Genomic DNA, 14,955 nt, shown 5'->3' on the forward strand with positions numbered 1-14,955 from the left:
TGCTTAGGGCCTCCCTATATTGCTGAGGCTAGCTTTGAACTTGTGATCCTCCTATCTCAGCCTCCTGAGCTGCTGGGATTACAAGCTTGCACCATTGTGCTCAGTGAAAATAATGGTTTTTACGGTAGACTGTACAAAGAAGACATTTCCTTGAACAACTTGAATTTAACAAAAGCCTTTGCTTTTCATTCACCCACGCAACGCCGATGCCTTGCAACATCCCTCATTCCCTCATACGTCCCTTTCTTTACCCCTTTCACTGACAAAACGTATGGCATAACCACACTTTTTGTAAGCTATTTTCCACACTGTGAATACTCTTCTCAGAGCCTACTACTTCATTTTCTCTCAAGTGTCATCTCCACTGAGCATTTAAGGTAAACAGCAGCTGCGTGTCACCCAGCTACTTCCAGCCACCTTTGGGAAATGCCCACAGTGAACACCTACAGAGACTATCAACAGGGATACTCCAGGCTCTATAGCAACACCTGTTTCTGTATCCACTATATTTTTTTTAGCACTCTTGCTAGTATATCAGCTTCTGTCTGTAAATAAATTGACAGGGAACAGAGTTCCTTGGTAAAAGAACTTCTCTGTGATCCAATTGACTCTTCATGCACCTCTGAAAATTGGCAGATCAACTCTCTAGTCTCTGCAACTGCAAAATCACTCTAGGGCCAAAGAAAAGCCTTGTTGGTTTTGTTTAAAAAAAAAAAAAAATTCACTATCTATTCTTGACATTAATTCATTTATTATCAAAAGACTGGTTAAAATATTATTAAAAATTTAAAATCAGCACGATACTTTGTAAAGACTGAATATTGAAACAATTACACTGATTTTGAAGGTGGTTTCAAGTATCACATAAACATAATACTTATAAAGGCCTTCATGATCCATATGAGTTCACTGCTTTGGGAATAAGATAAAAATATCTTCTTAAAATAGTGGTTTTTAAAATGTACTTCTTGGGACAGAGAAATGGAAAAAAAATAATGAAAAAAAAAAAAGAAAAGGCTATATTTAATATGAAATAGAGGAAAATAGTTCCCACCAAGATTATCCCCTACAAGTACCAAAGGTCACACTGGTGAGATATTAATGGTCCGTCAGAGCTGCAACTTACTTTAGCCCAGGAGATTTCCGTGTCCAAGTCAGCAAGCACACCTTCTGAAGTAGACTTCTGTACCAACTCCGCTTCAGTAGCAGAGAGCCATTCCGAGAGGGAGGTGGCCTCTTTTTTCATTTTCCGGGCCAGCTGAGATGCTCTTTCCAGGTCCTGCTTTCCCTCTGTCACCTGAACAGTAAGACAAAGTGTGAGAGATTGAAACTGAGACAAGATTGAACATGAACAGGAACAAATCCAAATATCGATAAAAAGATCAAAACTGATTCCTATTTAACCCCCAAGACACCCATCACTTTTACCTCTAACATGTCAGAATCACCCAATCTTGCATTTCTGCAAGAAGGCAATCAATCTACTGAGGTGGCTGAAGGTCAGACAGCCTGGGGTTGTGAGCTTAGCTCCTGACACTGGTAGAGGCCCAGCCCTTAAAAGTTTGTTATGAGGATGAAATGAGAAACATACATACGGGAAGGACTTGGCCCAGTCCTTGGAACAAAAGAATCAATAATCAAGCATGTATTATAATTTTGAACAAAAGATGGCAGAATCCGATCAATGAAAAAACTCCATTTAAAAAGTGCATATAAACTATATTATGAGAATTTGAGAGAGAAATAAGCACTATTTTCACAATGGTATGTTTTACAACAATATGATTTACAATACTATGCAACATGAACCTTATTATTATTATTTTGTTCTTCTTGTTTTGTTTTGGTTTGGTTTGGTTTTTGTACCAGGGATTAAACCAATGGATGCCACATCCCCAGCCTTTTTTAATTTTTATTTAGAGACAGGGTCTCACTAAGTGGCCTAGGGCCTCACTAAGTTGCTGATGCTGACTTGGAATTCATGATCCTCCTGCCTCAGCCTCCCCAGTCACTGGGATTACAGGCATGCACCACCATGTTCGGCTTGTTCTTCTTGTTGTTGATAGAAAGCAAAACATTCACCCACTTCTTAATACAGCTTCTGTTTGTGCATAATTTTTTATTGTCATGCAATAAAGTCCACCACAGCTCTGGGACAGTCACTATTCTCTCCACTTTACAGATAAGGAAAATGAAGCTTAAGAAGATCAAGACCAAGACAGAGTCAGCACAGCCACTAATCTAAGCTGAGTCAAACCCGTCACATTCCATGACGGTATCCCCAAACCAAGGACAGTAATTCACAATCTGCAGCTGAGAAGACACCCCCTTAAAGGACACAATAGCATAATGCATAAAGTGATTTCTTATTTTGATGAGTACATATGTACACACAATAAAATCTAAGTAGTACAGGAACATGTCATATATGAGATGAGATTTCTTAGATGACATAAAAGCCAAATTTTGTAAATAAATAACAAGGGAGTATATTTGGTTCTTCTCTCCACTGCCCCCCACTTTCAGTTTCACTTTTTCATACCTCAAGGATTTATTGCTATTAAATTCCTTCTAAAAAAGTGTTTTCCCCCACAGAGTTCAATTAAAATTTAAGACTCTCATAGCATCTCAATACAGACTTTAGAAACAAACACTTGACTTATATTAAAAAGACATTATGTATTCAAAAGATACTTATCTGATTTTGGCATGCCCAGACAGCTCTATAACCATTATAAAACTTAATGCCACCAATGATTTGCATATACCAGGATGAAAATCATTTACAGTTCAACGTATAACAATTTATACTTTTTTCAGTCTAATCAATACATTTTAAGATGTTCTGCATATTGAATTAGGCCATTTCAAGTTGTAAATCTTTTACCTAGCCATGTATCCCTTCTCCCTCATGGATATGCAATGACTTCTTCTCAGTGGACTGGTTTACATCAGCTCTTAAACATACTCATTGCTCACAAAAAGCCCCTTGTTGACCCCCTCCTTCCCTACGGACCTTCCTCTCTTATACTTTTCCCATACAAATCCTCAAAACCATTTTCTTACAGTACCGGTTTCAGTGCCTCACTTACCACACTTTTCTCAAGCCAGGCTATTTGGCTTCTACTGTCACCACTCTACCATCACGTCTCACGAGGAAGACCATAACAAGGACTTTCTACATGCTCTCCATGCACTTCTTCCTACTTCTCTCCAATTCAGTCTCCAAAGTGCAGTGAATGACTTTTTAAAAAAATAGATGTCTGGACCAGTCATCTACTGCCTAACAACCCTGCACAACTGCTTGTTAATCTTAAAACAGAGATTAAAACCTTTAATACAAACTTGGTGACCAGCAGGGTCTGGTCTCATCCTATCTCCCTGACACCATGTTCTCCACACGGGCGTTCTCTCTCTCTAGTCATACTGCCTCCTGCCACAGGGCCTTTACACATGCTATTCCATGAGCCTCAGGAGCCCCTCCTCTAGTTTCACCCACAATACTCCTACCCATCTTTCAGGTCTTAGCTAATGCATCATTTCAGTTATAGTTTAGATAGAAGATGTCCTCCCCCAAAAGCTCATGGTGTGAGATATTTGAGGAATTTTCAGAGTCAAAAGATCGGATTATAAAAGGATCAATTCACTGATATGGATTAATTTGGCAGTAACTGTAGGCAGGTACGACGTGGCTAAAGAAAGTTAAGTCACTGCGGGTGGGGGGCGCCTTTGGGGTTTATATTTTGTCCTTGGAGAGCAAATTCTTTTCTCCCTCTCCCTCTCCTTCTTAGTTGCCATGTCCTGAGCCACTTCCCTCCACCACATCTCTCCACCATGGTGGTCTGCCTCACCTCGGGCCCAGAGCTATAAAGTTGGGCAATCAAGAACTGAACCTCTGAAACCGTGAGTCAAAATAATCTTTTCTTTCTGTAACTTGTTCTCAGGTCTTTTGGTCACAGCAACACGGAGGCTACTAAAACAACATCCCTCCGGAAGCCTTCCTAACCAAGGACTGGACCAAATCTTTATCCACGTCACACACATCCCTTCAGAACACTGCAGACGGACATTCTGTTACTACTCCATGTAACTGCTTGACTGACAGTTTCCTCTTTCACGACCCTCAACTCCCCAGACGAAATATATATATTTTATGTTTTTGCTTACTACTGTATCCCTACTACCTATATACACAGTGAAGTCTAAATTATTTTGAATAAGAAAATTAATAAATGCCAAAACTTAATTAATGCTGAAACTAATTAGAGAATTAGTATAGAAACCAGCAAATCCATTCTCATCCCTATAATGCCCAGCCAATGAATAAATAAAACATAAGAAGTAATTTCAATTATGTAATACTAAAAAGAAGCTCTAAGACATGGGTTCCGGATGCACAATATATATCACATCAACAACCTGATCTTGCAGAAGTGAAGTCAAAATCACCTAGAAAAAGTAGAGACTGTTCATTTTTCTTGGTTTTAAGTTGATAACAACATTTCAGCTATTTTTCTCTGGGCGTATGCAGAAACTTCAATATTACTTAAAGCAGAAGTTGTTAATATTTACTAATGGAAGAAGGATCCAAAACTTAGCCCAACAGTTTTTCAACATTGCCAAGGTTTCACTTCTACATGTTCCTTTGCTCTCCTGTCTCAGGGCAGAGATTCTCAATGAGAAAGGACAATAAGCCTACAGTATTCACTCAGTCCATCACAGTAAATGGCCCAACAACTTCCACATGGAGTCACTAAAATGCCCAAACTATGGATGTTTCTTGGCAGAATTTTAAATCCTAGTAGGTTAATATAAACTTCCTGTCACTTAATATTTACTACCTGATGTTTTAACATTTCTCAATAGACTATTCAATTTAGAAATACCAAGACCAAGAACTTGAGTTTACATAGTGACTACTCTTGGTGGAATTTCCTTAGAATAATATACGAATGTCAATAGACATCGAAAGTATAAATATTAATCTGGATGAAACATTAAAAATAAATTTCCAATTCAGTATTAATCATCACAGTATTAACAGAAACATTTAAAGAAATACAGCGAAAATTACCAGAACATGTATAAATGCCATAAATTTCAAACATGCATTTTGCAAGAATGTGAAATTTTAAAATATATGAGAGGAGTAGGGGTGTAACTCAATGATCAAGCATGTGCTTAGCATGTACAAGGTCCCAAGGTTCAATTCCCATCATGAAAAAATAAAATAATGAATAAAATCATATGAGAGAGAGAAAGTAAGCTGTAGCATTGCTCTCCTTACCTGAGCACCCAGGTCATTGTACAAGACCTTCAAAGAGGTCAGTTGCTCATCCATCCCTTTAGGGTTGTCCGTTTGCTGCTTCTGGACAATGTGTCTCCCTGTTTTGATTACAGTCTCCACTTCAAGTTTAACTTCACTCAAAGTTTTATAGAGTTTCTTAAAAAACAAGAATAACAAGTTTCACGTTGTCATAAAAATTTGCCAACTGGGATCATTTCAGAATGCAGCTTACACAGATTGACAGCTAAGAACTAATGATGGAGGTCAAAGGGCATTTGCTTTCTCAAATGGAGTTCAAAGGTGGAGTCAAATTAAATCAAGGTTGTAATAACTTTTTCAAATCAGATAAGAAAGTAAACTAATAGAGATTATGCTGGCTTGAAAGAAATTCAGACGTGTTTTAAATGTTGATGAAAGTACTTAATAATACAATATGGATATTTTTTTCTACATAAGGTGGAGAAAATATTAGCTTAAATGTCTATCATGTATAAAGTTACATTTTAGGGCTGGGAGTTAGCTCACTGGTAGTACATGTGCTTAGCACGCATGAGGTCCCGTGTTTGAATCCAAGACCAGAGAATAAACTCAGGGTTTCACACATGGAGGGTAAGCACTCTACCACTGAGCTATACCCTGAGTCTCCCCGCAAAAATTTCATTTTAAAAAAGCCCTAAATGCTAAGACCAGGAAAAGCCATCACTAGCTATTTCTGGCTGTTTGAATTTGGAATTAATAACATTTATGTGTTTCCATTCTCTGAAGTAGTAAGCCTACCACAATGAGCAGGTACTACTTAGGTATTGAAGATATATAAATCTTCAACTATCAAGACGAATATGACTACATGCAATCGGAGCATAGGTCAAATTCAGAGCAATTCTCACTGCAGTCACCTCGAACACCAAGCTCTGCCTGGGCAGCTTCGCTGAAACATCTCATAGGACACTGAAACATCTCATAGGACACTGTCACCTAACAGAACAGTGAACCCACTTACATGACATCAAGGACCATGCTTGTTTTGTTTGCCACTCTATCCTATTAAGTAAATAAATGCTTACATATATGCACATGTAGATTGATTTTTTTTTCCTATTTGTGCTCTCTTCCCCTCAATTAAATGGAGCAGACCTTTAGACACTGCAGTTTGAAGAAGCACAAAGATCCTTCCTTGGTTTCTCATATCTGATGAGTGTTAACTTGTCTTTTTATAATTCCCAAGAAGAACACTGAATCTAAGATCCCGCCCTCCTCACCTCATTATTTTAAAATTTCTATTGAGTTTTAAAGTTCAAGACTGAAATAGTAATAAGACCTTATATATCATTTCTTCTTTTCAATCTTAGGTTTGAACTCTGATTGAAACTTTTATTTTCCTAGCAAATGAATTTTTTCATATTATAATGTTCCTGACATCCATTCTAAGAATAAATTTTTCTTCCATATTTTAGGCTTCAGCTTTATAAAACTTAGTAGTTAACACTGCATTTTCCTTGGAAGGGATTTTTTTTAATGTGTTAATATTTCTGACATCCATTCTATGTATGGTTCTTCTAGTTAATTCAAAATTATCCTTAAAAATTAAGCTTACCAGTCACATTCTTCTGACACCTTTCCTAACTTCATACTGGGATCTTGTTGTATGATATATGTTTCTAATTGTATAATATGTAATACCATGTTTTAAAAGCTAGAATAAATTTGTAATACATGCTAGTTTATTCTAGTTACTGTATCTCATGTCACTGTGATCATTGACTTTCCTCTCTCTTATGTCTCTTACCTCTTAAAATTCCCTTGGAAGGAAAGACCACATTTCATATTTTTTAATGTGTTTTCCATGATTCCCTCCCTGTGTTTAGCAAACTCTATACTAAGGACCATGTGCAGAAGTACTATCCTGAGTCATATCAGCTCCCTGAAAGCCCACCAGGCATGTGACTCCCAAACAGCTCACCATGCACTTGTCCAGGTGGGTCTGGATGACCTCAGGGTCTACATCCTTCACATCCAGAACATGAAGCTCAGCTTTCACACCATCCAACACACGCTTACAGTCCAGCATACGCTGCTCAAAGTTAGCAGGCTTCTGGAAAAGCTGGAATTTGGTAGACACCTCTCGAAGTTTCCTCTGTTTGCAGAAATGAAAGTGATAAGCAATTCGTATTAGAGTGACAATCTCTCTCACGGAAAAGATATCAGTATAAAACATACTGCTAAAAAGCTACAAAATAAAACATGAATAAAAACATTCAGTATGATGGCAAAAAGAAGAAGACATCTTAAAGGAAATCTTAAAGGAATCACATGATTGTGTAACCTGCACAGTGTCATAAATCTGTGTCTTCATCTCAGAAATAATAAATGTGGATAATGCTGGTCTCACTAGAACTAAAATTTCATTAATTTTCTCACCTGTTAAAATAAAAAAAACCATCATTCGGAACCCAGAACTCAAATGCCCTTCAACCCAAGTTCAGAGTAAAAATCCATCTCACGTGGACCATTAAGAAATGTAAGTGATACTGCATCCCATACGCCCTCAGCCTGCCCAGTGCATCAGCCACGTCAGTACTAACAGGGGCTTGTACTGAAATAACAGTCTATAAAGCTAACTCTAAAGCTAGCTCACTTGTTCTCTTCTCAACTATAAAAATCAGATGCAGTATATTTCTACCCATGCACCAATCTGCTCCTGGGATGCAATGAGATTCAATATATCACTTCCATTCCACAGTCTTACATCATAAAGAATACCAAAGACACCTAGGAATCAACATTTTTTCTTTTTCTTTTTACGCTGTCTTATTGAAAAAGAAAAGGAAGCGCCTTGCCCTATTTACCTGTAGCATGTCCATCTGATTTCCTCCTCTAGCAGACCTGCCTTCTGGGGAGGTCTGGGGCTGGGAACGCTGATTCTTTCTCAACTCTTCTAGAGTGAGCTCATGGGCTGAGATCTCTGCTTGAATTTTCTACCAAGAGATTAGAAAGAGGAGACGACAGGATTTGTTTGTTTGTTTGTTTTAAGTATAAAAAGAAACAATTCGAAAATCCCATATAGTTGTGCAATATATAATACCATATTTTAAAAGTAAGAATAAATTTGTAATATATCTAAGAATAATGTGGACCACATCTGCAGCATGTTATGTACATGCCAAAGTCTTTGCCTCTGTCAATTCCAATGTTCACAACTTATTTATAAAGAAAACATTGCCCCAACCTCATAGAGATTGAAAACCATAGTTTAAATATGTTGGTCATTTGCCAGTCTCACAGGGAGCAAGAGAACACCAAAATCCAGGAGCCACCTGATGAGTACAGTGACCCTTTCTCATCAACTCTAGCTGCAGGAGTTCACTGGCGGCTGAGGAGGAGGCTACATTAGCTCTTCTTTGCTACTCTAAAGCCCTCAAGCCCACTGCAATACCTGAGCTTCCTGAGGAACTTGGAAGGCGTCTATCCTGTCAGTCAAATACGTGGTGAGCTGTTTATCCAGCTCCCCCAAACTCTCCTGCAACACTTGAAGCATGTGGTCAGTTTCCCGCAGGACCTGGAGTTGCTTTTCCAAAGAAATCTGCTTGCTCTCTGCCTACACAGAGGAGAAATTTAATCATTAGCACAAATATAAATTGTTGAGTATACACTCCAGCCTCAAAGACTATAAGAGCACTGGTTCAAGACTTTGGCCTTTCTTATAAATAAATAATAACTATCAATGATAAGAGTGAAAATATCCATCTAGTATCTTACATACCTTATACCAGAAGTAGAAATTATTAATTTCTACTTTTCTCTGCATAAACTAACAAAATACAAAAATGGAAAGATTTCCTATAGGACACAATAAAATAAATGTAATTTATTATAAATTTAGAGTATTCTTAGGAATCACCAATGTTTATCACGAAAAATATAAAATATAACATGAATGAATGAATAATATAATGTGAATCAATAGAGCAAACATCTGAATCTCTGTCTTTCAAAATCTAAAACAAATTCCAAAGATGCACATGTGTCTAACCACTATTTGCTCCCCTTTGGGGTTAAGTTTGATACTATTCATGGGCTAAATAAAAACAGTTTATTTAGTACATGTTTGAAAACATCTAATACCCACCCAGCATTTCTAAAAAGACCAGTGTCCTTTCTTTAATTATTGACGTGAACACAAACACTCAGATTTATTTAACTTGGATATGAACCAAGAGATTAGGGTTTTCAATAGCTTATGTCAAATTCTGATGGCCCTAATTTTTATGTTATCATGTGATTCTTAAGGGAAATTAAATGGTTCACAAACAGAAATAACCTCTAAGATAATTAGTTTTTAAACATCAGGTTCAGCTTGCCTTATAAACATGAGGTCTCTTCTTCCCTATCTAAAGTCCTGAATACCAACTTTAGCCAGCATTAAAGTTTTAATCAGCATTAACCAACTTTAGATGTTGTTAACTTTAACCAAAAACCAACACACGGTCAGATGGAGCTTGGGGGTCAGCTCTGTATCATAAAAACTCCATCGTACACATTCGTGTCCTGATTCTTACCAGGTGACTCAGATCTTCATAACGGCTGTTAAAAGCCTCCAGTTTCTCACTGATGATGTCATCTAGGATCCCCCCATCAATCAGAGTCTGGCCAAGTTCCCGAATCTGGGTGCGATTATCTGCTGGGTGGCGCAAAACAGATTCCAGAGACTGGACCAGGGACACAGAAAGAAATATTTACTAGGGCAAAATATATCAAAGATCCTAAAACAATGTCTTTTAAAAAAAAATTATAATGTGTAGAAATCTACCTAAGGAATCATACTAGAAGTTAGGTAAACAAGTAATGAGTAAAATTATCCATCATGGTAGTAATAAGTTAATAAAACTAAGAAATCAGCATAAATGAGAGACAATTATACAATTTCATAAAAAAATAATTTCAAAAATTATTCATTATATGAGAAATTCCCATAATATATGAAGCTTGGAAGCAGAAGCAGTACCATATTAACAACATTATCTGAACTGTAAATAATTATGTTACTAAAAAATTATGATTCATATACCTATAAGATAAACTAAACACTACACACTGTTTGATACACACACTTTTATTTACATAAATCTAATTAACCACATGAGTTAAATATTATTCCCATTTTACAGACTGGGAAACTGAAGCTCAGAGAGATGAACTAACTAGTCTATATATACCCAACTAATAAAAAGAAGAGCTGAGATTCCAACGTAGCTCCTAAGCTATTATGACCCAGTGCATCAGTACATATACATAAAAATAATAATTAGGAAGGAGTATACAAAGTATGTAAGTGTTTAAAGTTTGCTTTTACTTTTCTCTATTTTCCAAGCTTCTAGAATGTACGTTTACTTTCAGATTAGGAAAATGGGTTTTCTTAAAGTAAGCTTTCCATTATTTTTCATTCTCTCAATTCCTCACTCTGCTGTATTTGAGAAATGACAGTTTCTCTCTAGCAAGGCATCCATCTCCTGGAATGTAGGTCCCACAGTTCACTTATTTCTGACCTTCAATCCAATCATCCATTCAGTGCCCACAGAGCACCTCTAACGTTTAAAAGCATATCCACCCATCTCTTCTTTTTTTTTCTTAAGTGAACCTAACCTTGTTGAATTACAATTCCTTTAAGAAACAGTAATGAAGGTATCCTGTGTCTCACACTGCACTGTAACTGGAAAACACAAAGAATCGGGAGCATTTGTTGGTCCCCAGGAGCCAGAAGACCAGCCTTAAAAGACCAGCTCTAATGACGAGACCCCCAGTGTCCGCTACTGCCCACACCAGTCTCTAACTTGCAACATCTGGAGAGGATGGACCAGAAACGGCTATAAACACAGTCATTGCTGTGCTTAGTGAGTAAAAATAACTAGTGAGCAGCTGTCCTAATAACATGCAGAGTTTTGTCCAGGGATAGGGAAAATGAACTGGAAAGCTACTAGAGAGCTGGCTTTACCATCTAGAAGGCACTAACTGCCACACAGCTAACCACCTTGGAGGCTTATGCCAGAAGGTCCCATTCCTCTAAATCAGCAAGACTGCAAAAACATGGCAGGCGACTGAGGAAAATGAGTCCCAGGGAAAAGCACTGAGGAGGCAAACCCATTGGCCATGTAAAGCCCTCATATTGATGAATGTTTGTTCTCCTGGCAACAGACAAAAACGCCACCCAGAACACTGGCTCCCACCTCTAGGGCTTCATTGACTGCATCCGTCCTCTCTGGCAACGCCTCTGTGCTCTTCACCCGCTCCTCCAAAGTGTTCAACCAGGTGGTTTCAAGATCCAAATAATGAAGCAGTTCAATCCAGCAAGACCACACCTCCTAGAGCACGCAAAGAAAATGTTTAAATTGTCCAGAAACCATATCAGATGTTGTATCTCTAGTGTTGCATGTTCTCCTCAATCAATAATAATTTCATCTAAAGATAAGTAGGTGTGGGAATTTGAAACTGATGAAGTTGGAATTCCCAATAAGTGCAAGAAAATTGAATTTGTCAATAAATTATATTAGACCAATTAAGGTGGGGGGGGGACAAGGAGAACTGAGACAGAGACTGCCCCACTATTTACATTAAAATACATTCCAAGGATCTAATGTCAAAAATAAAACTATGTAATAGAATTTTAAAAAGAAACAATATTAGTTTTTAAAACAGAAGGTAAAAATCACTCACAACTGCAATATTTTAAAAAATTTCACAGAAAATAAAAATCTCCTGGGGCACACTCAATTCCAACTCAGAACTCAATGATATTAATAGTTTACTGTGTTGCCTTTCCAACTGTGTTTTGATTCCTGAGGACAGGTCTATACAAGAAGAAAGACACAGTTTTATTTTTGTTTTTATGGATTTGTTTTTGGTTTTTTGTTTTTTGTGGTGCTGGGGATTGAACCCAGGACCTTTTGCATGTGAGGCAAACACTCTACCAATTGAGCTATATCCCTAGCCTGAGAAAGCCACAGTTTAGCCAAAAAAGGAGTTATACTATCTTTACTGTGTTAGTTGCAATTACTCATTCCCCAACTATAAGGTTTCTGCAGAAGAGACTGTTGAGGAATGCATCCATTTTTACAATTATATTCCTTTATTCCATATAAGAGAAACTTATCTGATGAAAGAATTTAGGGAAATACTCAGGTCTGAGCTTTCTGGGTCTGTTCTATTTTAGATCTACTGACTAGGTGGAGGCACACTCTTCTCTGTGCTCTGGGTAAGGTCTGCTTACCAGAATAGGGGTCAGCAAGTGTTCTATAAAGAGCCGGACAGAAAACATTTTGTTTTTAGGGGCTACATCCAGTCTCTATCACAGATTCTTCTTCGTGATAGGTGGGTAGGTAAGGGAGTTTGTGTGTGTTTTTCCAACCTTTCAGAAATATACAGAAATCACTCTTGGTTAACCAAGTGAACAAAACAAGCCACACGTTAGATTTGAGCCCTCAGTCATAATTTGCTGACCCTTGGCTTAGAGAAAAAGGAAAAAGAGGTTTCTAGTCTCCCAAATTTCTATAAGCAACAGATAGAGAAATCTGTTTATATTCAAGTTCAATCTCCTTTCTTACAGGAAAGAGAGGACTCTGGAGAGATACCTCCCAAGGACAGAACTGAGCCCTGATCAAGCTGCTTCCTTACTGGCTGGTCTCAATTATGCATATTTACTTCAGCACAAATAGAATCAGAACAATCAAGTGGCAAGTGAATTTCTTAAAACACTGCTTTGACCTTTTTTTTTAATTTACCATTATAAGATTTAACATGATATAATCATTTGTTCTAGGTTGAACTGAATTTATTGTTATAAATTAAAATGCTTCTTAAATCTCTCAACAAGACTCTAATGAAAAAAATCTTTCTACAAGATATAATAAAAGTCTTATAAGAACAAACAAGCAAAATCTTAATTTTATTAAAATAATCCTGTAGAATCATCTACATCTCAAATCTAATGGCAAAAAAAAAAAGGTATTTTATCTAAGGTTCAGCAAAATACCAACATTTTGTTTTGTTTTGATGCCAGTGTTTTTAAGGTCTTTTTTCCTTCAGGTAATCCTCTTAACTTTAGACACTCAGAATAAGAAACTTCTGTTCATGGGAGATGTCTACAGTACATTGTGGAACTGGGTGACTGGAACAGACCCTGTGAATCATCTGTACATGAAAATCTTGATGCACATGTGAAAAAATTCAGGATAAAGATATTAAATGACTTGCTAAAGAACTTTCTGATAACTGGAGACAGAACTTGGTTTCCTCTTTTTAATCTCTCATTTTTAATCAACCTATTCCCTTAAAACCTTTTTCTGTTTGATCCAATATAGGAGAGGGATGGATGCTTTTTTTTCCTACCAAGAGATGGAAATGATCAGTACATTAAAGAGTTTGCATCTGAGAAATGTTTCACTGAAAAAAATATATATATCATACCTCTAGTGTGTGGCACTTTCCTCGGATTCTATTACAGAGAAGTTGATAATTCTCCAGCACCACGTTCAGCTCAGACGTCAGTTCCTGGCCACCAGAGGGCACCTTGGCAGCTAATAATTTGATGTTGTCCTTGAGAATCTTCACTCTCACCTCCTTCTGCAACACGTCCTCTTTGGCTCTCTGTTCCAAGAAAGGATGAACTTGAAAAATGTCTCCCTATATCCATAACTACTTTCTTTTATTTAAAAAAAATGAAACAAAAATTAAAGTATTTTACATGATTCCAAATGCCTACCTGGAATATTATTTAGGTAATCACTACCTTGAGTGCTTCTGAAATAAGGATGCAGAGTAAATTTTATACAGTGAGGCAAACAGCCCCAACAAAGTTTTATTTAATAACATCCAAGTTATCCTACATTGTTTACCAACGCAAAGTATTTTCAAATTCTGGCTCCAAGATAACAATGTAAGGGATTTCATTTAAACTAACCACTTAAGGTCTGAGCAAATTGGACAGAAATAGTGAATCTACACCAAAAAATTGAGTGGCACCTTGTCAGAGGCAACCTTTAAAAAGTCCTACAAATAATTGAAGCAATTTTTTTTTTCCTCCTAGAACATAGGTACATCTATTCTCCTGATAATGAACAGCAGTTCAAAGATGATAAAGTTACACTGGGACAATCTGATCCCAAAATAGCTGCTTCCTGACTCTCCCTCCGTGCTCCAGACGGATCATCTCACAGTCAAGAAAACCAACTGAAACAGCCTTCGTCTTTCCATTCTGCTTTCTTTTGTGTTAATGGTTTTTAAGATTCCCAAGGCTGGGACAGGGGTGGTCATTAAAGACAGGTACTTTTAAATCCTTAATGGCTGTTTGGAAGAACAAAAATAGACTGTTACCCAATAGGATTTTAATCTCATTTTTCTCAGCCCTCATCTAGAGTGACTTACAAAAGGTCAAAGAACTATACAGTCAATAGTGTCAAAGAAGCAACTAGATGAGACACTTTAAAATATCGTATATACTAAAATTGTAAAAATCTTTCAACAGGAACTACACCAAAAATATTTCAGTGATAGTGTTCTAGCTTAAATAGTAGTCGCTTGTCCTAGAAACATTGACTCACATACAGTTTGCATGAACATAATAGAGGCCCTTTTTTCAAAAATACCTGTATAGAGATTTTGCTTTAGTTATACTTTCA

At 37.1% G+C, this 14,955-nt stretch overlaps 1 protein-coding gene and 1 non-coding gene across 6 annotated transcripts in view; both read right to left on the reverse strand.

Annotated features, from left to right (window-relative positions):
* Window positions 1-14,955, reverse strand: part of Utrn (utrophin) — a 508,059-nt gene that overhangs the window by 313,971 nt on the left and 179,133 nt on the right. For all 5 annotated transcript variants that reach the window (XM_076858171.2, XM_076858170.2, XM_076858169.2 and 2 more), the window contains 8 exons: window positions 13,745-13,924; window positions 11,509-11,643; window positions 9,844-9,993; window positions 8,721-8,882; window positions 8,134-8,262; window positions 7,248-7,421; window positions 5,288-5,443; window positions 1,127-1,297 (listed from right to left, as the gene is read on the reverse strand). In XM_076858171.2, the coding sequence (XP_076714286.2) occupies window positions 1,127-1,297; window positions 5,288-5,443; window positions 7,248-7,421; window positions 8,134-8,262; window positions 8,721-8,882; window positions 9,844-9,993; window positions 11,509-11,643; window positions 13,745-13,924 (1,257 nt within the window). The remainder of the gene's footprint in view (window positions 1-1,126; window positions 1,298-5,287; window positions 5,444-7,247; window positions 7,422-8,133; window positions 8,263-8,720; window positions 8,883-9,843; window positions 9,994-11,508; window positions 11,644-13,744; window positions 13,925-14,955) is intronic.
* On the reverse strand, window positions 12,195-12,267 carry Trnav-cac (transfer RNA valine (anticodon CAC)). Its single transcript has one exon. It is a non-coding gene; the product is annotated as a tRNA-Val (tRNA).

Source organism: Callospermophilus lateralis, chromosome 6 (genome assembly GCF_048772815.1).
Source record: "Callospermophilus lateralis isolate mCalLat2 chromosome 6, mCalLat2.hap1, whole genome shotgun sequence".
Taxonomy (NCBI): domain Eukaryota; kingdom Metazoa; phylum Chordata; class Mammalia; order Rodentia; family Sciuridae; genus Callospermophilus; species Callospermophilus lateralis.